Source organism: Oryzias latipes, chromosome 2 (genome assembly GCF_053564925.1).
Source record: "Oryzias latipes strain Hd-rR chromosome 2, Olatipes_Hd-rR_3.1".
In the NCBI taxonomy this organism is placed as follows: domain Eukaryota; kingdom Metazoa; phylum Chordata; class Actinopteri; order Beloniformes; family Adrianichthyidae; genus Oryzias; species Oryzias latipes.
Window position 1 is genome coordinate 25,607,356 of NC_136238.1, and position 27,984 is coordinate 25,635,339.

Sequence of the window (27,984 nt, forward strand, 5' to 3'; positions counted from 1 at the left end):
CTGTGGGAGCTGCAGCAGCTGAGGAGCTCAGCATCTCTGCAGACTCAGACGGAGCTCAGAGCTTCTGAGTTGTTGAAGTTTAGTGGCTGAACTTCTTGTAGGTCCTGCTTGGTTCAGGTTGTTGCTGGTGGTGGAAAGAGCTCCTGCAGACCTCTTTGCTGTTGGAAGGATCTTCTGTCTGCAGACTCTCTGATGCTTCAGCAGGAGGCGCTGCAGTGTGGTCCTCCTCATGAGTCCTGAAGCTGCACCGTCAGCTGCAGAGCTTCAGAGCTGCTTCTTCTCAGACCACTTTCTGTGGCTCTAATGTTATATTATATTGTTGTTATTATCATTATTATTAATATTATTATTTATTTGTCTTAATTTCTTTTCCCCCACCATCGACATCATAATATGATCGACAGACAACACTCCAGACCAGCTGGTGGCGCTAAAGCACCATGACGCTGTTAGTCAAACAAAGAAGAAGAACAGCACGAGGCGCTAGCAGCGTTAGCTTGTTAGCAGGCTAGCAGCGTTAGCTTGTGTTGAGAGGTCGGTGGTGTTTTGTTGGGACGTTTGTGAGGTTTTTGGACAGAAAGGACGATACGTGGTTCGTGTGGGAACTCTCAGCATTTTCCAAACAAAGTGTCGTAAATGAGTGAAGAAGTGTTGAACGGAAAGGCAACGTGGATTGCTGTGATTGTGAGACTAGCAGATGATCGATCGGAGCTGCAGTGAAGAGGACGGCGGTGTTTGTGGGAGTTGGAGCTGAAGATCGGAGCAGGAACCATGTCTTCCCTTCAGTCTCTGAGAGAGTTGATCAGCGAGCGACTAGCTGCTGCTGCTGAAGAAATCTGCAGACTCTGTGAAGGAACCATCGTCCACTACGAGCAGGAGCTCTGTCGTCAGCGCAGACTGCTGGATGTCATCTGGAAACCACAGCTGCAGCTACACCACATAGGTATGTGACCTTCATAAAAGAAACAGAGAAGCAATTTGAGCTTCATGCTTTTCTTTTTGGTGACCCGTCTGTCATCATTCAGTGGTGGTTCTACACTAACTTACTCCCCGGGCGATAAACCAATCATTTTCCTGTTTTACTTTGTGTACGAATTGTGGTATACAAATAAAATTGCCTTGTCTTACTCTCACAAGAACAATTCAACAAAAAGTTACTTAATTAATTGTAACACGTTACTACTCATCTCTGCATATATATTTATTTCAATTAGTCTCTTCTGGTCCTCCAGACTCCTCAGACATTTCCTCCAATGATCACAGAGTTTATTGATGCTTAAAAAAAAACCAAAGTCCTGGAAATGTATAAAACGCTCCTTGTTGTGTTTGTGTCCCTGCAGTTCTCCCCCAGCATTGGATGACTGCAGAGGAAGATCTCTGCAACCAGCAGAGGAACTTCAGAGTGGAACAGGAGGAACCAGATCCTCCACAGATTGAAGAGGAACAGGAGGAACCAGAACCTCCACAGATTAAAGAAGAACCAGGGGAACTTTGCATCAGTCAGGATGAAGATCATCTTGATCTGAAGCAGGAGACTGATACCTTGATGGAGATTCCTACTTATGAGGAAGATGAGAACAGTGAAGCAGATCTAAACAATCAGAAGAGCTTCAATGTAACTGATAGTCAGGATGAAGAAGGAAACCAACATGAAGAATCAACATCAACTACAGATGAAGAGACAGACCCACAGAACAGAGATCAGAGGAAGAGGAGGGACCGATGTCATGTCCAAAGTGTGGACAGCTCTCACATGTCAGCAGGTCAGTGTGACTCTGATCTTCATCTCCAAACTATCGGTATGTTCACTTCAACAACGGTTCTGTCTTGAGCTTCAAGCTCTCCAAACATGCAGTCCATCAACAGCGTGTCCTGGAAGAGTCTCTTCTGTCCCTTCCAGTTGAAAAGACAGAAGACATTGTTGGTCAGTGCAGCCGACAACATTCTTCAAATCATATGATCTTAGTTAGTCCCTCCAGCTAACGAGAAACGGGAAACCTTAACAGAAAAAAACAGAAAATTGTTAGCAAGATAAAAAAAGTACAATCTGTTTTGTCGTCTGTGGTTCTAAGTTTTTAGTTCAGTTCTTTTCACCAGATTTCTCTCAAACCGAAAATCCATCTAAACCTTTGTGATGTCTCCATTGCCCCATTTACACTGCATGGTTCAAATGACCCAATTCCGATTTTTTCCTCTCATGTCGCACAGATCGAATATGATCGGTGAGCGTGTAAGCAGGAAAAAAGCGCATGGATTCCGATTTTCTCAGTTCGGATACAGGCCTCATTCATATGTGGAAATAAATCGGAAACAAATCGGATACGTGCATTTGCGTGTGCCATGTAAGCAGACAAATCGGATATTCCCCATTAAATGCGAGTCGTACGTCAGTGACATCAATTCAGGACACCACCAACTGAGATTACATGACTCATTAAATTGCTTCTGTGCGCCGATTTTGCTGTCAGCGTGTTACCTTTCAGACTCAGGCTTCAGACCGTAGTCGGAAACCGCTGTTATTCCCGGTCCAGTCCCGGTCGGGACGCAAACGGTAACTAATCAAGCGGGACACCGTTGCTCTGGAACAGGCTAGAAGCCGTTTATTTCTTTGCTTGTGTTGCGGAGTGGGGGCGTGTATGTGATGGGGACCGTGTGTGCGGAGAAGAGAGGAGAGGAGGTGTGAGCGCGGAGCGGGGGAGTGTCGGGGAACCTTAAATTAAAAATGAGGTGTCTCCCCCAAAAGTTTGAGTCTTTCATAACCCACTCTGGAGGCTGAGGGTTCCGAACGGGAAAGTGAACCCCGAAGGAGAATCCGCCTTTGGCCCTGGAGAAAATCTCCCGAGCGTTTCTGACGACGGTCGGAATAAAAGAAGTCATCGCGCAGGAAAGGTTCAACATTTGGATCAAAGACTTATTTCAAAACTGATCAAACTTTTTCCTTTCCCCTCTGGAGCGCCCAAGGCAACGCCTATCGGTTCATTGATGTTTCTTGCAGTTGAGAAAATAGATTTAAGTATTTCTATTTCATTCCAGAAACCAAGCAAACGAGCTCTGGCTGGCTGGTGTGAGCTATTTTTGTCCAGCTGGCAGTGGGCGAGCTCCGAAGCTCTGGCCTTGGAGCTCTTTTGTTTGTCATGAAGTAGGGTTGGGCGATGTCCCTTAAATTGGCCGTTGACGATGTTTGCTGTCAACCATCGGGATGGACGATGACATCGTCGGGGGGGGGGGGGGGGGGGGGGTATTTTTTACATTTTTCGTTCTTATATAACTGCTATTCGTTTTTTTGCTTTTTTCATTTTATTTCCCAACTAATGACTCATCCGCGATGATCCAGTATAAACGGAGGGAAGTGACTTTAACAAAAAAAGTAACAAACAAAATAGAAAAGAAGTAGTCCGCTCCCGCACTTCCGGGGGAGTGCGGACTTGCAGCTTTGTGTTTGATGGGAAGGGGGGGGGGGGGTACATGAGCGGTATATGTGTGGGAGATTTAAGACTGCGATCCGTCCCGCAGCTCTAGGGGTACAACAAGCAACCGAACTCAGAACCGGGTCTAAAAGTGTGTGTCTGTGCACAGCTCGGATCGTCAGCACACACACAGCGGTTTGAGCTTCAAGCAGAAATGTCGCTCAGTCCTTAGAAAACATTCAAACAATCACGCGGATTTGTGTTTCCAGTCGTGTCCCGACTAAATAAAGGCTGATGTTATTCTTACATGTTTACGTGCAGCCAGCAAGCAGCACCACCCAAAGCTAATGTTGTTAGCCCGTGTTAGCATACTGCTAATCCTGGCTTCGTTCAGAAAAAGCACTGACCACACGGATTAAAATTCAAATGATGAGCGAACAGGTGTTTCATAATAACCGTAACATTATTAAAAGCACGTTTAGAAGATCATCTCGTATTTTACCGAGCTGACATGTCAATGTATATAGCCGCTCGGCGCTGTTTAACAATGTTTTGTATTGAATTGTTACATACAATAAAGTTTGAAAAAAAAAAAGCCGCTCGGCGGAGTTTATATCCTTCCGTTTTTCAAACCCTACTGCGCATGTGCGAATGATTTATTCCGACGGAAAGTGTGACCTTAGTGAACGTTTTTATATTCTGAAAACATTTTTCTGGGCCCATGTACACGGTTGGATTCTAATCTGACCATTGATCCCATCAAGATATTTTGTACATGTAACCGCGGCTTATGGTGTCGACGCGCAACGTGGCGGGGGCATGGCATCACGATGGTGGTCTCTCCATCGGGATGTCAGTCACCCATCACGATGGACGATGATATCGTCCATCGGCACAACCCTATCATGAAGGCATCCGGGCGTCTGGCCCGCAGACTGAGAGCGTCTGCAGTATTGGGTGTTGTACATTAGGATCGAACAGGAATAATAATATTCAGGACGTGCTGAGGTAAAAACATACTCGTTAGCAGAGTTAGCAGTAACTTTACATCTGAGGGCTACATGCTACGTATCCCATCATGCATCACTCATGTCCCAAAATGCATATCGATCAATCATCGTGTCCATTAACTGTGGTGCATTAAAATACAACAGGAGTGGCCATAAATATTGGGACAGCGACTCATTGTCAGCATTTTTGGATTTGAAATGAAACAAACAAGATGTGTTCCTCCACGGCTAATGTTTTTAGCACGTATTAGCCTGATGCTAACCCTTCTTATAGCCAAGACAGAAGCACTGGCCGCACGGATTTAAAAGATTATGATCGAGCAAGTCCTTAATAATAATCATAACTAATAAAAGCACATTTAGAATATAGCTTACTGCAGCTTCCCGCTGATTTTGCTGTTCCACGACAGCTACAGCCCCATGAACGGCTCTAGCAGATTTCACCATGCTAAACTTTGGCGTTTACCGGTTGGACTAACACACACTGACATCATCGCCCCGCCTCCCTCCTGTAAATGCTAACTGAAATTGTTTTGCAACACTATTCGCAGGGTGGATGTGAAAACGAAAATGCAATCCCCTCTTTGCATTTGTGTTGTAATTATGACACAGAAGAAGCGATTTTTGAGTAGAAAATGATAAAGCATTTCTCTTATTTCATTATAATTTTAAAGTTAGACATTTCTAACTGAATTCTGCTACACATTTACAAGAGAACTTTTTGAAAATAAAATGTCAAATACCATTTTCATTATCATTTTAATTAAGTGACAAAATGAGTGGTGTAGAAGAAGAACAAGAAGAAGCGGTTTAGTGGATTGCTTTTTTTTTTTAATTTTGAGTCAACAAATGCAGCTTCAATTTGGAAAATGAAAAAGCATTTCTGGTATTGTCTTTTATTTTTAATAGCTACATAAATGCTTCCATAGATAATATTGTCAGAAACATTTCAGAAATTATCCTACTGCTTTTGTCGGGAGTCACATCATCAATAAATACAAGAGAACCAGGTCCATTAGGAGCCACACATGCCCACGCCATGACATTACCACCACCATGCTTCACTGATGAGATTGTATGCTTTGGATAATAAGCAGTTCCTTTCCTTCTTATACTCTTCTCTTTCCATGACTCTGGAACAAGTTTATGGTGGTCTCATCCGTCCGTAGGATGTTGTTTCAGAACTGTGAAGACTGTTTTAGATGTTGGTTGGCAAACTCTAGTCTGGCCTTCCTGTTTTTGAGGCTCACTAAAGTTTTACATCTAGTGATAAACCCTCTGTTTAGAGAGTTTTCTTCACCAGGGACAGAATTATTCCTTTATCCATCACAGTTGTTTTCGGTGGTCTCCCGGGTCGTTTGGCGTTGCTGAGCTCCCCTGTGCGTTCCTTCTTTTTAAGAATGTTCCAAACAGTCATTTTGGTCACACCTAATATTTTTGCTATCTCTCTCATGGTTTTCCTTTGTTTTTCAGCCTAATGATGCCTTGGTTCACTGATGGTGACAGCTCTTATTCCAAATGCTTACACCACACTTCAAAAACGCTGGACATTTTATCTGCTCACTGTAATTGTGATAATGAGGGAATAACACCCTGCTGGCCATGGAACAGCTGAGAAGGCAATTGGCCCATTACTTTTGGTTCCTAAACAAGTGGGAGGCAAATATGCAAACAGTTTTAATTCCTACACCGCTCACCTGATTTGGATGTAAATACCCTCAAATTAATACTGACAGTCTGCAGCTAACGCACATCTTGTTGATTTCATTTCAGTTAGTAGTCAAACCACGAGGAGCTGTCTAAAAGGGGTCTATGCCAAAAAGCATAGACTATATCATCACTGGACAGTAGAGCACCCCCCCCCTCACCCCCCCCCCCCGGTTCCAAATAGGAAGTAGCTGCTGTCTCTAAGAAACCAAACTTCATTAGACGTCTATAGATAAACATGCAGTTGTTACTCATTCTAAATAGATAGAATTAACATTCTTGCTGTGAAACATTTTTCTTAATATCTTGTTGCTAATCTTTGTTTTTTTTTTCATAATATGTTTTCTTTATTGCTAGTTATTCAAGTTATAAACTGACCAATCAGATGCCTCAGTAAAAGGTGTGGTGCCCAGTGGCCCCACCTCGAATGTTTGATTGACAGCTTCTTCTGAGCAGCTTTCAGTGATGGGGGGCGTGGACTTTGAACTAGCTTATCATGATTGGCAACTGGTTGCCCTAAAAACGTGACTCAGACCGCCTGACTAATCACTAGCCGCGGTTACAAGGGCAGAATATCTTGATCGGATCAATGGTCGAGTTAAAATTCACCAGTGCACATGGGCACAGAAAACCTTTTTTCCGATTAGAACAAACGTTGCCATGGCTCACACTTTCGTTCGGAATGAATAATTTGGGCATGCGCAGTAGTGTAAAATCACCCGGATGCGGAAATAGGTCCCGTTGTAAACAAACCGCTGCCCCAGACATTTATACAGCAGCTCGGTAACATACGAGACGATCTTCCAAACGTGCTTTTATTAATGTTATGAATATTATGAAGTGCCTGTTTGCTCATCGTTATATTTAATCTGTGTGGTCAGTGCTTTTTGTGGAAGAATTAAGATGGACGAAAGCTTAGGACAGGCTGCCCTATTTGGTGTCCCAAAGATGGTGCTGTCAGTTTACCTTGTTGTTGCATCTTCAAAAGTGCAGAACAAAATGTGACACTGAATTTGAAACAGCACGTTGTAATTTCTGCATCTATTATTAAAGTATTTATTAGTAATACAGTGGAAATGAGTAGATTTGGTTAGAATGTTGATTTACGGGATGCACCCCTAAATTTTCTGGTTGTGCCCCTAAAATTTTCAGTTAGGGGCCACTGTGCTCCTAGTGAAAAAAGTTAGTCTGGAGCCCTGTTGTCACACCCCTACTTGTAACCCTTATGCTATCCTAGGCACTTTAACGTTGGGTCATCTAGACCCACTATTGCGCTGAACCTTTTTTCTTCAATGATTTGTGAACCTCACTGGTGTCCATGAATTACATGAAATCCCTTGTGGGGCCCTGGCTCATGCCTGGGGTTGATGTGCCGGCAGCACTGAAGCTGCATCACCCGGAGTTGTGTGAGAAAGCAGTGGTTGTTGCTGGCCTAAAGCCAAGACAGCCCGGCGCGGATACCTTTTTCCAGGCGAAGCTACCAACGTCTTCTGCGAGAGAAGCTGCAATAACAAACGGGGTGCTGTGCAAATGTACAAGGAGCTCCGTCCCTGCAGTGAAGTGTAGAAGGAGGGATTTTGGTTTTTACTGAATACATTAGAGCAGGGGTGTCAAACTCAAATGCACAGTGGGCCAAAAACTCAAAACACACATAGGTTGTGGGCCGAACAGGATAAACATTTATTGAACCAACTAAAACAAAACTTTTTTTGAACGTGAACATGAATCCAAACAGACAGTATACAATAGAGGCCTATTATTCCAAAAATAATTAAACTTAAAATATCTTGCTCTCCATTCAAAAAGCCTCTCCTGTCATTAAAACTGAACATTTGAACATGCTGGAGAGAAATCTGAAAATAAAAATGGTTCTTTAAGTAAAAATTAAAATCTTAACAAATCAAAACATTCCATTTTTTTTGCACTTATGCCAGTTTGTTAGAGGTTGATGCTTGGCATCTTTTCTTGGCAACAAGTTCATTTCTGTTTGGGCTTAGGTTCTGTGCTGTGGAGATTCTCAGGATGGACTTCAGGTGTTCATCTGTGAGACGACTCCTGTGTGACGTTTTGTTCATTTTCATCACAGAGAACAGCTGCTCACACATATATGTGCTGCCAAACATGCACAGGGTTCGAGCTACATGTTGATGGAGCTCGGTCATTGCCTCAGGAATGAAGTGAATGAACTGTGCGGGCCCCACAGTGTCGTACTTTGCCTTTAACGTCGCGTTACATTGCAGCTCTATCAGCTCCATCTGCATCTCTATTGGGTGCAGTTTCCACGTCGACAGTGAACGGGTTCCGAAGCAAATCGAAATTACTTTTCTGTGCGTCAAAGTCGCCAAAGCGCCGGACGAACTCAGTGCGCTCAATTTATCAGCGAAGTGGTCATTTGGGAACACCGTAGTAGCGCTAAGCTGCTTCAAGATTACTTGGCAACAGGGAAAGTGGGGCGAGTTGCATTGCTGCATTTGTGTCTCCCATAAGTGCAGCTTCACTTGAACCGCCTTAACTGCGTCATATACATGTCATTGATCACGCGCTCCCGTCCCTGCAGCTGAAGGTTTAAGGCGCTGAGATGAGCAGTTATATCAGCCAGAAACGCCAACTCACATTTCCACTTTTCGTTCCGCAGAACTGTGGAGTCTTTTCCTTTACTGTCCATGAACTGACAGATTTCCTCGCACAGCTCAAAAAGTCGATTGAGAACTTTCCCCCGACTTAGCCACCGCACCTCCGTGTGATAAGGCATGTCGGCAAACTCGGAATCTATTTCACGCAGAAACGACTGAAATTGACGAAGTTTACAGTTTGCGTGGCAGTGTCCATCACATGATCCATTTTTAGGACTTAACCGCACAGTGCTTCTTGGTGTATGATGCAATTATATGCCGTCAATTCACCAGGACAGTTCTCCTCCCGCATCTTTTGGCGCATCCTTCCCACTAGTCCACTTTTTCACCGCACATCGACGGCGCCCCATCTGTTGTAAGCCCGACCAGTTTGCCCCAAGGCAGTTTCATGTCGGTTACACTTTGACATACGTTTTTCAAATATGTCTTTTCCTTTTGTTGTCACGTGCATTGATTTAATGTCCAATATTTCCTCTGTAACGCACAAATTGGAGTCCACTCCACGGATGAAGATGGCCAGCTGTGCAGTGTCAGTACTTTCATCCACAGCAAGGGAGTATGCAACAAAGTTTTTCCCTCTTTCACTCAGCTGTGTTTTCAAATCAGTGGCCATCTCACAATCCCGATCAGCAACAGTATTTCTGCCCAGGCTTACATTTGCGAAGCCTGCTTTTTCGGGACACATGACGTCGCACACTTTCATCATGCAGCTCTTCAGAAACTCTCCCTCAGTAAATGGCCGGGCTGATTTGGCAATCTCCTCCGCCACAATAAAACTTGCCTTCACAGCAGCCTCACTCTGTGACTTTGCTTTGGTGAAAAACGTCTGCTGTGATTTCAGATTCCTCTTCAACTCCTCTACCTTCTGTAGCTCCTTCTCTGCATCCAGGTGTTTTAACTGATCCTGATGTTTTGTCTCATAGTGCCTTCTTAGGTTATATTCTTTAAATACAGCCACATTACCGCCGCAAATGAGACACACGGGTTTACCGGTAATGTCAGTAAACATATATGTATTTTCCCATCGGTTTTGAAAGGCTCTGTTTTCAGAATCAATTTTTCTCTTGGCCATTGTTATGGGCTAGCTTTGATTTTAGTTAATTAGTTAGAGATCAAGTTCATCTGACGTAGCTGACGGGAGAATAATCGACGCTAGCTCGTTCAATAAAAGTCCCATAATCCACCGCTATTACGGTGGATTATGGGACTTTTAGTTTGTGTATTGCAGTGTTTCTCAATTATTTTTTGCCAGGCCCCCCCTAGGAAAAAGAAAATGTTTCACACGCCCCCTCCCCCCCCCCCCCCCCATACACCCACCACTACACCCTCGTGAAGTGACAATATATTATGTTAGTATCTATAAAAATTGTGTAAGTATACTTAAAATTGTATCTTTTAACATTAACAAAAGCAAAAAGCAAAATGAATCCTCTTTCAAATTTCAAATCATATTAACTTTATTTTGTCACACAGAAACCCTGTTCTAGTCTAAAACAGAAAAGAGGTTTAAAGTGCCTGTATTAAAGTCCTTATTTAAACTAGAAACATTTTGACCAACTGAACCATTTGATGCTGAGAAAAATAATTCAATTAATAAATAACATTAAATGTAAATTGATCTGAAACATTAACACAGCAGCACCAATATATTTAACGCTTTTAGTCTGAAGAAATAGATAAAAAACATTGTGCTGATTGTTTTTCTAAATGATTGTTTATTTTCTGATGTCATAAAGTGCTGCTGTTTTCCTGCATTACCTGCTGTCTTTATGTCAAATACTAAACAACAGACAGACAAAGAATACATTGATGGAAAATAAAGACGTCATCAAAATGTCTACAATAGTTCATAAAGAATGACATTATTAGCATGAACTGAGGAATCTAAAGGTGGTGATCCTGGTGTTGGGCAACAGGCAGCGCTTGCAGCTGTCCTCCACGTGCCTTGTTCCCCCTGGCAACCAGAGCCCACACCACCCCTCCCCTTTCGCTCTCACACCCGCAGCAGCCGCGTTTGACAGGAGACGGGAGGCGCGGCTGCAGGGACGGAATTTCACTGTTTCAGCCTGTAAACTCTGTGATTTAACAGAGAATAGGAACCGAATAGAGGCGCAGATTTTTTTCCAAGCACTGAACCGCTGTCGCCGCCGCCCCCACGTTAAATTTGCGCACCAGACAATTGCCCGGCCGCTGCCGCAGTAGTCAGAGTTGCCCTGGCAGCTGCTGTCTCTCTATTGGCGCTTCATATCGCCGGGCCATTAAAAAAAGACATATAAAATGATCTCGCGGGCCGGATATAATTGTTGGCCGGGCCGGATGTTGCCCGCGGGCCGCCAGTCTGACACATGTGCATTAGAGCCATGCTTTGACATTAATAGTAATATTAATAATAATACATTTTATTTGAAGCGCCTTTCAGGTCCCCCAAGGTCACTGTACAAGGTTAAAAATAAGAAAAACAGAATAAAACATCAGAGTAAATGAAATATATTGAATAACATAATGGGTTATATACAATCAGTGTGCAGGTTTTTCACAATTTCATGATCTTTTTATTTATTTATGAGAGATTTATTGGTTTATTGTGTATTTGCATGAGGCCATATTTATTATTTATTTAAATCTTTGTTTATTTAATTATGAACAGTATAGGACTCCATAATAATGGTGCTGGGTTGATGTCAAACATAAATTCATATGATGGTTTCTCAGATCGTAGCAGTATTTCCGCCTTCGGCGATCGGGAGCTTTGAGTCGCGGAGATTCGCGCTCCGTTACGAAGGAGGCAGCTGCCGCTTCGAAGAAACAAAGCTTGTCCGCGGTGCGTCCGAAGGAGGACCGCAGAAAGCGGAAATGCTGCTACGTAGTCCTGGGAAGCTGTGTACAATCATCAGAAGTTCACAACCATCACAAAGCCGTCTTCTCTGCCGCTAACAGAAAGCTCCACTGCTCCTAGTCTGTCTGTGTCTGTCAGCAGCCGGACACACAGAGAAAGCAGTGATGTCATCGCCCCGCCTCCCCTCTGCTAATGCGTTTTTGAATTGATTATTGGGACAATTTTCACAGGGTGGATGTTAAAATGCAAATAAAATCCCCTCTTTTCATTTTCGTTTTAATTATGATACAGAATAAGCGGTTTTAAGTATAAAATGAAAAAGCATTTTGAAGGATTAATTTTTCATTTTAATTTTGTGTAATTTGATGCATCTTCATTTTGAAAATGAAAAAGTATTTCTGTTAATCCATTTTGATGATCAAATTAGACATTTCTAAATGAATTTTGCTACACATTTACCAGATAACTTTTTGAAAATGAAATGTCAAATACCATTTTCATTATCATTTTAATTAAGTGACAGAATAAGCTGTGTTGAGGAAGGAAATGAAAAAGCATTTTGGTGGATTGCTTTTTCATTTTAATTTTGAGTCAAAAATGCAGCTTCATTTTGAAAATGAAAAAGCATTTCTGCTTTTGACTTATATTTTTACTTATGCTTCACAATCGCTTCCATATGATACAGACGGAAGTTTTATTTGGGAAAACTACCGGACTCTGTTCACTACATTTGTCTGTCTAAACGCGTCACGTGACTTTAAGCAGCTGCTTGGAATGGAAAGTTAGTAACTTAAAAAAGCTAAAAAACAAACAATAAAATGTATTAGTTTGGACCAGACCGACCATAAGCTGCAGCGATTGGGTCTCTAATGCTTCACACATGGAGATGATAAAGTTGCAGACATTCATGTTTATTATTATATTTAGGTAATACCAGTTTTACGATGGTTGTGTCATGATAATTTGCTTTATTTATTAATCACACCTTAAAAATCGGACATGGTTAACGTTAATATCTGGTTGTTAGCATCCAATAATGCGCCGATCTCCACCTCGCAGTCTCGTAAGTTATTGTCGTGGGTCCCTCCTGGAAATAAAGCAGAGGCGCCAAGGTGAGTGTGTTCTTTCCTTTATTGAAGAACTGCGAGCACTTCAACTGCTCCATGCAGGGCACAACAGGTCATGACACCTCCGTCTCTCTCTGTTTTCATTTCCTGTGACACTTCCTATTAACCCGTAAGCCCCTCCTACTGGGCGTTGATCTCCATTAGGCCACTGGTAAGGTCAAAGGAAATAGTCTTATACATGAAATAAATAAACTGTGTGGGTCCCACCACCAGCTGACAGTGGCACACCATCACAAAGTGACAGAATAGGCTGTGTTGAAGACTAAAAGGAAAAAGAAGGATTGCTTTTTCGTTTTAATTTTAAGTCAAAAAATGGAACTTCATTTTAAAAAGGAAAAAGCCTGTCTGGTTTTGACTTTTATTTTTAATTATGCTACACTATCGTTTCCATATAAAGCACATGACAGAGATGAATTACTTAAATTATTACGTAAAATGGAACATCAAATGTTAACATCAAAGTGACTGTGTCAGATTTAGGGGGGTTACAATCACTTTTATTTTTTTTTAGTTCTTCATATGGTGCGTGATTGGAACTATAATAAACACATTAAACACATGTATTCTGCTATTCCTGTGTTCAGACTTCAAGGGTTTCTGGGGAAACCTTTTATTACTGTTCTCCTTCACTCCCTGCAGTTGCACTGCCCATGGCTGTCACTGCCTCTTCTTAGAGCTGCACACGGCTCCCGTTTCTCATTCACACACTTGTGCGGTTTTAGAAGCACACACACATCCTCATTCTACAACAGAAGTTTCCATCTGACTAGGAAATACGACAAATTTACTGTGTTCTAATTATTAATTTCCATTCCAAGCTGCGTGCGTTCTTGAGTGCGTGACACGGCTGCCCACCGGAGGATTTTGTGTTTTGTTTGTTTTGTTTTTTGGCGGGGGGGCTATGGTTAACTGCAACACCGCACCCCCTGCCGGTTTCATCACTGATGATCAAAAATCTCACACCGTCACAGCTCTAGTCAGAGAAATCTTTCCTGTTTGAAGGAGTTTCCTTCATGTCAAAATAGGATCCCAGATCTCCCATCAGGCCTTGCAGCTCCTGACTTTGTGATGAGTTCCTGCAGAAACTCATGTTGATTCTCTCCCAGTTGACATCCATGGAGATTTTCACTGCTGTTGTTCAACTGTAGAGTTTGTCACAGACGCTCAAACTCATGAAGAGTTCAGCTGGAAGTTGAGAACGAGGCTTTGAAACCAGCAGCAGTTTGAGTCCATTCTGATGTTCCATTCAGGTTTCTGCTACAACAAGCCTTTATTTTGAAAGAGCCAGTGGGGCAGAAACAATAGAAGGTGACTCTTAAGATGAGATAACCTGGACTTCTTACAGAGTTACCCCACTGCAGTTGCAATCCTAACTGAGCGGTCATCCTGCACGCTCGCTAAGTTTGCGCAGTGTTAAGGGGCTCTATTTGTCACTTGGGAGCAGTAACCTGCCACAACATACTCACACATACACAATTAAAGCCATATTATTTCCAATAACACACTCCTCTCCTTAATACGGTTATGGTTATTTTCTGGATTTAACATTAAAACATACAGGTAAAACATGCATGCTAGTGTGTGTTTTAAAAAGGCAGCAGGAGAAAAACTGAGTTGGTTGCGATTTATTTTTTTATTTTTTCAGTCATCAATCACCATTCACAAATCCTTCAAAGTCTCATCTTCTGTATCTGAAATGAACAGTCTGGCTACATTTCTATCACACACATCAGGTTACCTTTACTCATCGTCAGAGTCTGTCTCGAACGATGCCAGCTTTTGCAAAAGCTTGAACAACAGTGGAAGCAGACACGTTAGCCCAAGCTTCTACAATCCATTCACAAACTGTTGTGTAACTGTGTCTCAGTAAAAGGAGGCAAGGATGGAGGGCTTTTCATTATAGTCCACTTGAAGTTCCTGCACTCGAGTTGGTCTTCCAACACAGACAACCTCGCCTTGTTTCAGCGGAAACTCAGCAGCCTCTTCTTGACATGTCGGAGTTTTTCCATTTTGCAGTTTAAACTGCGGTTCATAACCGTGTCTCTTTGCATTTTCAGGGTTTCCAAAACTTAGTCTTTCTGCACAATGCACATACCTGCACCTTTTTACTATGGGGGTGGTCTTCTTTCACGTCCTCACTTCTCTTCTTATTGTTTACAGCGGGAAGGATGGTTTTAATGATGAAATTTTCAGTACCAGGAATTTCTCTCTGAGTCGCACTGGTTGAAGTTTTAGATAAAGATGTTCAGGATCCATTTTAGTTCAGAGAATCGGATTCTTCAAAATGAAAGAGTATTGACTAGAAATCATATCAACCACAAATTATGATTTAAATCGAGTTGTTAAATCAAATCTTTACAGATCTATAAATAACAATCTCTAATATAACAATCTCTCAGGATAAAGGGCAGGAAATAACAGGGCTGGGTGGATGAAACCAATTAATCGATCTGAATCAATACAAACTTAAAAAAAATCTAATATAAATCCATAAATGTAGAGATTGAGCTTTAACACTAAAAGTAGTTTTTTTTTAACGTGTTCTGTCCAACAGCTTAGTAACAGATGAGAGCGGAAAGCCTCTTGTGTTGGACATATTTTACTGTTACAATAGGGGTTATGAAATGTTTGATACACTAGCTTCATATTTGAATACACCCATTTTGTAATTTAGGCTAAACTTTATTCATCTTAGTCATATCTGTAACAGTCTTTTTTTGGACCGGACGGAAAAGAAAAGAAGGGAAGAAGAGAGAGGGAGGAGGGGGGGGGGTAGAACCGTGAAGCAGCATAAGGCAACAAGTTGCTGGATTTTACAATCATTCCAGACAATAATGTAAATCCAAAAAGGGGGCGGGGCCTGTCCACACACACCCAAATGCCACAAACATACCTGTGGTCGTCAAAAAAGCCCAAACACAAAACATGTCAATATGAACAAAATACAGCTGATGTTCACACACACATACTAATGCATTTTGACCAACGTGAAATATTTCATTTAATCACTTAAACTATTTGTGCAAAGTTGAGAGCACCTGTGATCAAGTGGATCTTTTTGTTCTTCTAAAATGGATGATGGAATGTAAAAAGAAGGAGGGAGAGTACCCAGCCATTCCCACACCAAGACCCCCGCCACGGCAGTAGCAGCAGCCAGGACCCCCACCAACACCCACACGCAGTAGATAGAGAACAAGCGCCTGCCGAGCAATCGCATCCCCCACCAAGGCCAGGGCAAGCAGGACCGCATGGGGGCTCAAAGTGATTGATTTACAAGATCTCTAGCTAATCATGGTGCAGAACAGGGTGCTCTGTTTGAAAATAAAAAGCAGCAGCATATCACACTAAAAAAGTTAGTGAGACAGCAAATGATGAACTGTGATGCAGAAAGGGAAATAAACATTATAATCTGGTTTTTAGTTTAAATGTGAGCTCTGTGAAGCATTTTAAAGTCCCACTCCAACTATATTTTGATCTATTTTCAAAGTGTTCCCAGTTATCTTTTCATTAGGATGATGATGTTTTAAGGCCAAATCAAAAACCTGTTGTTTTCAAGGACATAGTCTCTGCAGAGAAGCAGGAATTCATTAGAAATGTATCTCTGAGCTGAGGAGAGACTGTTGACGTGGAAGAAACCCACCACCACTATCCAATAAAATCTTTGTTTACACTCTTTCCCGCTAGCTTACAGCCCTTCACTACCTTAACATTACAGTGCAACAAAAATAGCAGCAATATCAAATCTATCTAGCCATACCGTTTTTATCCAGATTTCAGCTCAGACGAGGAAAACAAAGACGTTCATGGATCTATTTCTAAGTGGATGCATCACAATGGAGACTAGTAGGGAGGCTTTTTACTTTCTATGTCACAAATAGAAGCTTTTTCAAACAGCACCTTTTTATTTGCTCTTATTTTAATAAAGAAATACTCAAAAAAGTTTTATGTATGTCTTCAATCATGGAAAATGCTACAAGAACATGTGAAAAAAAAACTAAAACACAAATTTAATAGAAGTGGGTCTTTAAACACCAACTTTTTCATGTAGTTTCAAATAAAGAAACATTTGTTTAACAGTATGTAAGTTAATCATTTAAGTCTGTGCACCAAAGTTTCGTGCTGGTGCACCTCAAACAATGTTAGGTGCACCAGTGCAAAAATTTAGTCTAGAGCAGGGGTTCTCAAAGTTTTTGTAGTGGAGGGCCAAATCAGGAACTCGACGTAAGACCGGGGGCCAATTTTGCTGGGAAAAAAAGACAGAAAAAGTTGTTTATAATAACTTTAATGACCAATTGTGAATGGTACAATTAACCAGGCCCTCCAGATGTTTTCCCAGTTTTTGTTGGAGGTTGAGGGCCAGATCTTCTACTTGTCTAGTAAACGTATCATTTGACAGACTTATTTCTTCAAACTTTTTCTTTCGCTCTTGATAAACAATGTCAAATACTTTCAACACATCCACAACGTAGCTACTAGCTTCTGTCACAGCGTCACTGAATTTAGCCATTTTTGTAAACATTATCTGGTGTGCAGCATAACCTCGTTGTAGTTGTTGGAGCTTATCTTTGCAGTAAAAAACACCCACAAACACCGCCGTCCTCTTCACTGCAGTTCCGGTAATCTGCTAGTCTCACAATCTGGTAAATATGTCATAGATTTTATGATTTGTGACATAGTGAAGATTTATATTGACTTCTTTGAGCATTGCATTTACCTGCTTGCAAATCAGGCACATAACTTTATCCAGCCTATGAGGTACGACAAAGTAAGCATTTGTCCACTTAGCTTGAAAACTTCTCTACACCAACACAACGGTCTTTTCTCAAAAGAACCTCCTCTGGCTCTCTCTCCGAGTCTCGCTCTAATTCCATTTCTACCACCATCGTCACGGTCCTTACTTTCGCAGAGGTAGTGACATAGAAAATGTTGTCTGCCCTAGGGATGGTTGACTGACATCCCGATGGAGAGACACCGTCGTGATGCCACGCCCCCGCCAAGGTGCGAGTCGACCCTATAAGCCGCGGTTACGTGTGCAAAATATCTTGATGGGATCAATGGTCGGATTAGAATCCAACCGTGTACATGGGCCCAGAAAAACTTTTTCAGATTATAAAAAACATTCACATGGGTCGCACTTTCGGTCGGAATAAATCATTCGCACATGCGCAGCAGTGTTTTTAAAAACCGGAAGCGAAACTTAGTTCCGCCGAGCGGCTACACACATAGATACGTCAGCTCGGTAATATACAAGATGATCTCCTAAACGTGCTTTTATTAAAGTTACGGTTATTATGAAGCGCCTGTTCACGCATCATTTTAACTTTAATCCGTGTAGTCAGTGCTTTTTCTGTTGAAAAACGGAGCCGGAAGCCAGGATTAGCAGTATGCTAACATGGGCTAACAACATTAGCATGAACATAAATCCATGCGTGAAACGCTACAATCTGCATCTTGGCTGCACGTAAATATGTGGGAATAACATCAGCCTTTATTTTGTCGGGACACGACTGGAAACACAAATGTTTGAACGGTTTCTAAGGACTGAGCGGCCTTTCTGCGTCGAAGCTTACACACTGCGTTAGCTAGCGCTCCGAGCTCTGCTCCGAGCTCTGCTCCGACACACACTTTTACCGGGAGACCCGCTTCTCCTACATTCCGGTTGCTCGTTCACGTAGAGCTGCGGGACGGATCACAGTCCTAAATCTCCCACACGTAACAAAGCATCCTTACTTCCCCTAAAACACAAAACTGTAAGTCCGTCTGCTCTGCTAGAGACACAGTCGCTTGCTCCACCGGTCTAATCAAACGCAGGACCGGACCACTTCTTTTCTACTTTGTTTATTTGATTTTTTTTAAAGTCACTTCCCTCAGTTTAGACTGGATCATCGAGGATGAGTCATTATTCGGGAAATAAAATAAAGTAATAAAGTAAAATGACGAATGGCAATTATATAAGAACGAAAAATTAAAAATACCCCACCACCACCACCGATATCATTGTCCATCCCGATGGTTGACTGCAAACATCGTCAACTGCCAATTTAGGGGACATCGCCCAACCCTAGTCTGCCCTCTTGTGGTGAATTTAATACGCTGTACCATTGACACCCAAGTGTAATTACCTTTTTTCCTTCAGATTGTTCCAGAAACCCTGAAACAATATGTTTCCAAGCAAAGTACAGCTGGTTTGATAACGATCATTTAGGATTTTTTGAGGGCCACAAAAATGTTCCTGCAGGTCGCCATTGGACCCCGGGCCACACTTTGAGAACTGTTGGTCTAGAGTCCTGCCTAAGGGACTCAACCACCACTGAGCGTCTGACTCCCCCCATAAGAGATAGGGTAGGGAAAACAAGATCAATGACCACCACCTTATGACTGTAAACGAGGAGTGTGTCAGTGTGGGGACTGTGTGTTTATTAAAATATAGTCTGTAAACTTTTTTGAAAACTTATACGTTTCTTTAATTAGGTGTTTGACCTACTGAAGACTGAAAGACTGACCTCACCTACATCTTAACTGTGAAAGGGAACTAAGACAGGCTATTTCTTGACAATACACAAAGACCTTTAAAAGTATTAAAGGTCTCCTTTTTTGTCTTTTTGTCCCTGCAGTCCTCCCTCAGCATTATGCAAGTGAAGAGGATCTGTGCAACCAACAGAGCACTTTAAGAATGGAACAGGGGGAAACAAAGCCTTGTCAAATTAAAGAGGAACATGGAGAACCAAAACCTCCACAGATTAAAGAGGAACATGAAGAACAAGAACCTTCAGAGATTAAAGAGGAACTGCAGGAACCAGATACCCAACAAATTAAAGGGGGACTGCAGGAACCAGAACCTCTACAGATTAAAGAGGAACAAGTAGAACAACAACTTCCACAGATTAAAGATGAGCTCTTCAGTCAGGAGGAAGATCAGCTTGATCTGAAGCAGGAGACTGATACCTTGATGGAGATTCCTACTTATGAGGAAGATGAGAACAGTGAAGCAGATCTAAAGAATCAGCAGAGCTTTAATGTCACTGATAGTCAGGATGAAGAAGGAAACCAACATGAAGAATCAACATCAACTACAGATGAAGGGACAGAATCAACATCAACTACAGATGAAGACACAGACCCACAGAACAGAGATCTGAAGAAGAGTTTTAGTTATTTATCTCATCTCAAAACACACATGAGAACTCATACAGGAGAGAGGCCTTTTTCTTGTAAAGTATGTAAAAAAGATTTTCGTTATTTATCGCATCTCAAAAGACACATGAGAACTCACACAGGAGAGGAGCCTTTTTCTTGTAAAGAATGTGATAAAAGTTTTAGTAGTGTATCTAATCTCACAACACACATAAGAAGTCACACAGGAGAAACCCGTTTTTCCTGCAAAGAATGTGACAAAGGTTTTACTTATATGTATGATCTCAAAGTACACATGAGAACTCACACAGGAGAAAAGCCTTTTTCTTGTAAAGAATGTGATAAAAGTTTTAGTACTGCATCTAATCTCACAACACATATGAGAACTCACACAGGAGAGAAGCCTTTTTCTTGTAAAGAATGTGATAAAAGTTTTAGTTGTGTATCTTATCTCACAACACACATGAGAACTCACACAGGCGAAAAGCCTTTTTCTTGTAAAGAATGTAAAAAAAGTTTTAATCAAATATCTCATCTCAAAACACACATGAGAACTCACACAGGAGAAAAGCCTTTTTCTTGTAAAGAATGTGATAAAAGTTTTACTTGTTTATCTAATCTCACAACACACATGAGAACTCATACAGGAGAGAAGCCTTTTTCTTGTAAAGAATGTGATAAACGTTTTAGTCATGTATCTGATCTTAAAAAACACATGAGAACTCACACAGGAGAGAAGCCTTTTTCTTGTAAAGAATGTGATAAAAATTTTAGTTTTGCATCTAATCTCACAACACATATGAGAACTCACACAGGCGAAAAGCCTTTTTCTTGTAAAGAATGTAAAAAAAGTTTTAATCAAATATCTCATCTCAAAAGACATATGAGATCTCACACAGGAGAAAAGCCTTTTTCTCGTAAAGAATGTGATAAAAGTTTTACTTGTTTATCTAATCTCACAACACACATGAGAACTCATACAGGAGAGAAGCCTTTTTCTTGTAAAGAATGTGATAAATGTTTTAGTCATGTATCTGATCTTAAAAAACACATGAGAACTCACACAGGAGAGAAGCCTTTTTCTTGTAAAGAATGTGATAAAAATTTTAGTTTTGCATCTAATCTCACAACACATATGAGAACTCACACAGGCGAAAAGCCTTTTTCTTGTAAAGAATGTAAAAAAAGTTTTAATCAAATATCTCATCTCAAAAGACACATGAGAACTCATACAGGAGAGAAGCCTTTTTCTTGTGTAGAATGTGATAAACGTTTTAGTCATGTATCTGATCTTAAAAAACACATGAGAACTCACACAGGAGAGAAGCCTTTTTCGTGTAAAGAATGTGAAAAAAGTTTTCGTTTGTCATCTCATGTCAAAAGACACATGAGAACTCACAGGAGAGAAACCTTTTCTTTGTAAACAATATAAAACAAGTTTCTATGATGTATTTAGTCTCAAATGACCCTTTTTTGTGTAAAGTATGTAATAAAAGTTTTAGTTATGTAGTTGACCTTAAAACAAGAGGACGCATGCAGAAGAGAAACTGGTCAGCTATCAAAGCAGCCTGATCTTTCATTAGATGTACATAGGCTGATGGCCTCCAGACCACATTGATGCAGTTACTCGGTAATAAGGAGGCAGAAGTGATTATTGGATGCATTGAAGTGAACAGTTTTTCTGAAATCTGACATGAGTCTTGAAAACATTTTTTTCTGATTCTGTGACAATATTTTTAGGTGTTTGTCATCTATACGCCACTGTGATCACATATCTCAAATAAGGGATTGTGTATTGATTCTAAACATAATGGAGTTTCACTTTTTAAGATATTTAACTTCATGAAATTAATAGATTTGATTTTTAGAGAAATGTTGATAATGTTCCATTTTTGTTGGTTGATATTTCTTAGTAGATTTTTGTACTTTTGTGATATTGTTAAACGTTTTTGAGTTATACATTGTGGTTGTTTTTTATGTAAGGGACACTGACAGACTCAGTGTGCATTTTTCTACACCGTGGAAGTGTGTTGCCTTGCTTCTGTAAAATGTGTTCATTTCTCTTAACGCACATTTTGAAGACCATTAACCTGCTTATTCCATGGCCACTTGCAAAAAGAATAACTATTCAATTAGTTTTTGGTAGTTTATTGTTGTTTTTTTTGTATTTAAATTGTGTCACAAAAAGGGGACTATTTGTTACATGATGTGCTAAACTGATTTTGGCTACTGCAGCAAACAAAAATGTGGTAAATGAAGCATCAGTTCAGAGATAAAGTTCGCATCTTACCCCTAATTTTTGTCCAGATGAGGAAGCTAAAGGTGGTGGTAAAGATGCCAGTGCAGTTATATAGAACATTAAATCTATGTGACCGGAACTTCATTTTTAGGCCTGCGGTTATGACTGGATTATCACTTTTAATTCTACACCCAGCAGCCAATCAGAATCAAGTATTTACCCAGACAGTGGTATAAGCTAAAATAATGTTGTGTAAGTCTATGTGTTACCATGGCGAAACTAAAATTATTCTATACATCTCTAAATCTAACACTATGTGGTTCGTGAACATTTCAATATTGTTTTAAATATAAAAAATATATAGTTTATATTTTGTTTAGTCTTCCAAGCAAATAAAAGTTTAGTGAAGAAAGAATTAAGTAAAAATGTATTCAGGAAGAGGCGGATAAAGAGCCAGAATGGTGTTTGTGTCTGGGGTTCTTGTGATTCATGTTTTCTAGTAGACATTAGAACTGTTCCTCTGTTCTTTTTGGTTCTCATTGTTCTGTTCCAATCTGTGAAGAATAAAGTGGACATGAACATCAGTCAGAAGTGTGAAGTCTTTCCAACAGTGTGGGTTTCTGCTGTTTGTTGGTTCTCTGCAGGTTCCAAAGCTGGACTCCCCAGGTCCAGTTCTGACTGCTGAACTCAGGACTGAGTTCTGAGTTTTTGTATTCTGCATAGAAATTTGTTTGTTTTTCTATAGTGTTGATGTTCTTCCACTTGTTTTTGTCCAATTCTGACCTCTACAGGAAGTCTGCACAGGTGCAGACAAAGACAGAAACCAAAGGAGGACCCACTGATTGTTTAAGTGATCTGGACCGAGCCAGTGTGATGTTTCCCATAAAAAATTTCTTACTTTCAGCTCCAACCAAAAGAAGTCAATTCAGCTGCCATTTTCCTGATGCATATGGATGGAGCCAGATGACAACAGTTAACATATGATTTGTCTGAGTCAACATTTCAATGTCAACTACTGTCACAAATCAGGATTAAGTTTGTTGGAAGTCTACACCCCTTGCACTAAAAATGTGCTCAGGAGAATCAAGATGGACGCCATCTCTCCGCATGAGACCGGACTTCCCCCCAAAAGGCACTCCAATTATCCACAAAACCAACGCCGTTGTCTGGGCACCATCTAGAAAGCCAGCGGTTAAATGAAGAAAAGTGGCTGTACATTTCATCATTGACTAAGTTCGGCAGGGGACCAGAGAAAATTACAGTGTCTGACATCGACTTAACAAGTTTACACACTGAAGCTACGTTTAACTTAACCACCTCTGATTGTCTCCTTCGGGCATCATTACCGCCTGCGTGAATCACGACTCGACTGAACCTGGACTTACTCTGAGCTAACATCCTAAGGTTCCCCTCGATTTCACCAACTCTGGCCCCTGGATAACAACTTAATGTCCACAAACATACAATCGCAGATGGAGCTTGATGAAATACTTTAGAATGTGGTGTTTAGAAAAAAACTGCTTTATTATAGTCTTATTAATTTCAAAAAATTTAATCATTTTCATTGTATTTTTACCCTTTAGTTTAACATTTCTACAGACGTTCCTGACATTAACTTTTCCTTTTTTTAATTTCATGTGTTTTAACTTTTTGTAATGAAAATTTGATCTGCCACCTGGATGTTTATATTTATAGTTTTGTCTGCTTTGAATTGTGTTATTTAAGCTAAATCAATCTATAAATATGACGACCGATCTTCAGCTCTAACTCCCACAAACACCGCCATCCTCTTCACTGCAGCTCCGATCGATCATCTGTTAGTCTCACAATCACAGCAATCCAAGTTGTCTTTCCGTTCAACACTTCTTCACTCATTTACGACACTTTGGAAAATGCTGAGAGTTCCCACGCGAACCACGTATCGTCCTTTCTGTCCAATAACCTCACAAACGTCCCCAAAAAACACCACCTTCCTCTCAACACAAGCTAACGCTGCTAGCCTGCTGACAAGCTAACGCTGCTAGCCTGCTAATTAACTAACGCTGCTAGCGCCTGGTGCTTTTTACTTCCGGGTCACGTGCAGAAAATTTATTTAAAAAGAAACGTATAAACTGCTTAAAAGAACCTCAATATGCTTCAAAAAGCTTCAAATGTTTTTTAAACAGTTTTACTTCAGGAGATAATAAAGAAAAGAAAATCAAAATGGAAAAAATGTATCGAAGAAAACGTTTAGAGAGCTGTTGTGACGTCATCACACTGTGTCTCATTCCAATGTTCAGATTTGACTACAAAACGCATATGAGACTAACTAAACCTGATCTCATTCATGTATTGTATTTCCAAACTACAGTAATGAAAAAAAAATTCTTAAGTAAACAAGTAAGATAAAAATAAAAAATTTCAAGCAAAAAAGATCCTAAAAAACTGTTTCTAAAGAGAATAATTACGACTATAAATAAACATTAAATTGGCTAGTTAATAACAAAGACAAGCAATAGTTAAGAAATTCTTATTACAGTGAAAAAACAATAGAGAAATTTACTTAATTTTATGGAGCCCGTGTCCTGACATTAAGATATTAAAATATATCTTGTTCCCACAGATTCACGTCATAAGTCATTCACGCGGATGTGCTCTCTGTACGCCGGCAAAAGCCGCTTTCAGCGGTAACTTCCGTGTCTCTGTGACCCATATTCGTTCAAAAAAGGAACATGAAAAACAAAAATGATCACTTTATTACCGTCTCAATGAATATAAGAAAAATATCAAAAGATTTATGATAACTAGGCTGCTTTGTCATACGATAACTCCTGCAAGCTACTACTAGCGCCGCCGCAGAGCTCTTTGATGTATGCCGGCATTTGGGCAACTGGCTGGTCGGTTGACAGACAGCTGATATTGTAGTTTAGGGTCGAATAGGAATAATAATATTCAGGACTTGTCTTTTATTAACTTTAGCAGTCAGTTGCTTTACATTCGAAGGCTATAAGGATACATGCTAACGGACTAGCCGATCATTTATCCTGTTATTAATTCACGTCATATTTACAGCAGATACCTTCACATTTCTGTCTGTCTGAGTCTCATTACATTGCATTGAAGATACGGAGGATGTTTAGAGAACAGATTTATTTATTTTAAAAAGCACAAAAGCATCCATCGTATTCTCGTTCATTCACATGATGATCTGGTACGCCCTCCGTCATCTTGCTGCAAAAGCTGCTTCCTGCCGCTACTTCCGTGTCTCTGTGAGCATTCAATAGGGGTAAAAATAAAAGCAAGAATGGTCGATCTGTTATTGTCTCGATGAAAATCTGAAAAATATCATATTAAGCTTGCTGCTTTGCCTAATGCACTTACCTTTAGCTCGCAGCATAACAACAATAGCAGTACGTCACGTTTCCCAGCATGCTTTGCAGCCAATCATTGGTCTTGTTGTAAAACCTTGGTTACAGGGAAACGGTGATTGGCCAATGATTGGCGATGACGGAGGGCGTACCAGATCATGTGAACGTGAATACGATGGATGAACAGCCGCATAGACAGCCAAATGCAGCATCACAGGAGGGGACCGCTCCACCACAGCTAAGCGGTTCTTGTCCTCATCCAAACCCCAGTTGTTGCCAGTTGTTCCCGTTTCTGAAACATGGATTTATTTCTGGAAGACTCCATTTTTGTCCTTAAATGTTGGATTCAGTCTGAATTCCAGTCCCACTCCCAGCATTCCTGCTCCTCTTTAGCTCCTCCTCTTCCCCCTGATCAAAGTTTGAAGCCCAGAGCCAAAAGTGCGTCTGCAGCTGCTTCTGCTCCAGCAGCCGCTCCCTCTGCTCCTCCTGCCTCTCCTCCTCTGGGAGCTCCTGCATCCTCCTGCGCTCCTCCCTGTCCTCCAGCATCATCAGGAGGCTTTCAAAAGGCTTTCTGGAATGTTCCAAAGCAGAAACCTTCATCATTTGAAGATGGAGGAAGACTCCAACACTGACAGACAGACAGACAGGAAGTCTCCTGGTTTTTCTGCTTCAGAAGGTTTTTGGGAAACTGCAGAGTTTTCTTTGTGGAGCTAAAGAGCTGCTGTCAGTCTGCTGACAGTCTACCAGCTGTCCCCAACTTACCCCCTTCCTCATATAATCTCATATTAGGGTGAGGGGGTTGGGGGTTTAGCCTGTGATGCACCTTGGGGGGGGGGGGGGGGGGCTACTTGGCAGTGGTCCCCCTCCCATGGCTGCTAGAATGTCCACAACCACATACCCATTCACTCTCACACTCACACCTAGGGACAATTTAGAGTGACCAATTAACCTATGAAGCATGTTTTTGGACGGTGGGAGAAGCCGGATACCCCGGAGAGAACCCACGCATGCAACAAGAACATGCAAACTCCATATAGAAAGGTCCCCTGTTGTTGTTCTGTTTCAGGTCCCCCAGCCGGGATTTGAACCAGGGGCCTTCTTGCTGTGAGGCAAGAGTGCTAACCACTGTGCATAGGGCCACTAGAATTCAACAGCAAAAATAAAAACACTAAATTACAATAAATAAAAGACTGAAGTGTCCAAGAGGCGTAGTAGAGTACGTAGTAGAGTCTATCAGACTACGTTCACACTGCACGAATTAATGCTCAATTCAGATTTTTTTTTCAGATTTTTTTGCAAGACCGTTCACATTTCCAATTAAATGCGAACTTTGGTGATCTTCTGTGTGACCGTGAAATGACCCATAAGTGACCCACGTGCGCAGAAGAATCCTCAACGGTGAAGAAGGCATTGGAGCCAGGATCGTCTGTACTAGAGGGCTGCATTGGGATCGGGTCCGATGGGACCTAACGCAAATCTCGCCGGAGCGCGCGGTTGGAATTTTGCTGCGGGCGGGAATGGGCACCCAAAAAAAAAACAGTGGGATATAGGGATGTTGCCTTGCAACATGATGGAAAACATGTCAATAGACGATGTAGAAAACAACCTCAAACAAGGTATTTACAGCATAACCCTTGGTCCGCAGACCGAGGTACCGGGCCGCACAGAAAAAATAAAATAACTTACATGACTTCCGTTTTATTTATTCCGGAATCTGAAAGATGTTTTATTTAGACAAATTGCCCGATTCTCTGTTACATCCCTCTATGTTACTCTTGACGCAGGTCAATTTGCTCGTCTCAGTCACGTGATAGGATACTGCTAAAATAAAACCCAGGAACTAGCTAAATGAAAATAAAACAAACGTATTTGGAAAGTTTCTTTGCCAAGTGGAAAAGGCCCAGCCAGCAGTGTTGGTGTTAGTGTTGGTCACGTGCATGTTTGGTCTGCTGTCAGATTCCACAGGCTGCAGGGGTTACTGTGGGAGCTGGCATCACAGGGAATTAAATCAATCCCCTTTGCCTGCTTTGGTCAAAATAGGGTTGAGCACGGGTGTTTTTTTTGCCTACGGGTCCTTTCATCAGCAGTTATGTTGTTTCAACCTTAGTTATTTCTTCCTGTTGTGTTTACTTCTTTTTAGCACCATGATTGTGGGAAGGGGAGAAGATGATGACACCTGTGCGATGTACAATGTATAGCGTGTCAAAATCAAAGTGCAGAGTAGGTCTTATCACATGTCTCTGCCTTTATTGCAGCGTTGTTGCAGAGTGTGTCCGCCACATAGAACATACCGGTCCGTGAGAATTTTGCCAGACATCAAACCGGTCCGTGGCGCAATAAAGGTTGGGGACCGCTGATTTACAGCACAAAAGCTGAGCAAGGAAAGTTTGACTTTTGGAGAAGTTTCTCAATTGTTTTTTTTTTTTTTTTTTACATCCAGGCCAGAGAAACAAAAACAAAATAAAATAACACTCCTTGAATATCTTTAATAATATCAATACAAATTCGTTTTTTTTTCCTGCGGGACAGAAGAAGACACAAAAT

General features: G+C 41.2%; 2 protein-coding genes across 3 annotated transcripts in view; one reads left to right on the forward strand and one right to left on the reverse strand.

The window, feature by feature from the left end:
• Nucleotides 1–27,984, reverse strand: part of LOC144987890 (uncharacterized) — a 461,750-nt gene that overhangs the window by 106,304 nt on the left and 327,462 nt on the right. The gene's annotated exons all lie outside the window — the stretch shown is intronic.
• On the forward strand, nucleotides 411–22,677 carry LOC144986868 (uncharacterized). Of its 2 annotated transcripts, XR_013650734.1 has the most exons (4): nucleotides 411–943; nucleotides 1,341–1,763; nucleotides 19,335–22,222; nucleotides 22,545–22,677. XR_013650734.1 is itself a non-coding variant. In XM_078935420.1 (3 exons), exons 1-3 carry the CDS (start codon nucleotides 772–774, stop codon nucleotides 21,275–21,277), a joined length of 2,538 nt encoding a protein of 845 aa, XP_078791546.1. In that variant the 5' UTR covers nucleotides 411–771; the 3' UTR covers nucleotides 21,278–22,677. The 2 variants fall into 2 exon arrangements, 1 of the variants encoding a protein (XP_078791546.1); XM_078935420.1 differs by having other exon boundaries at nucleotides 19,335–22,677.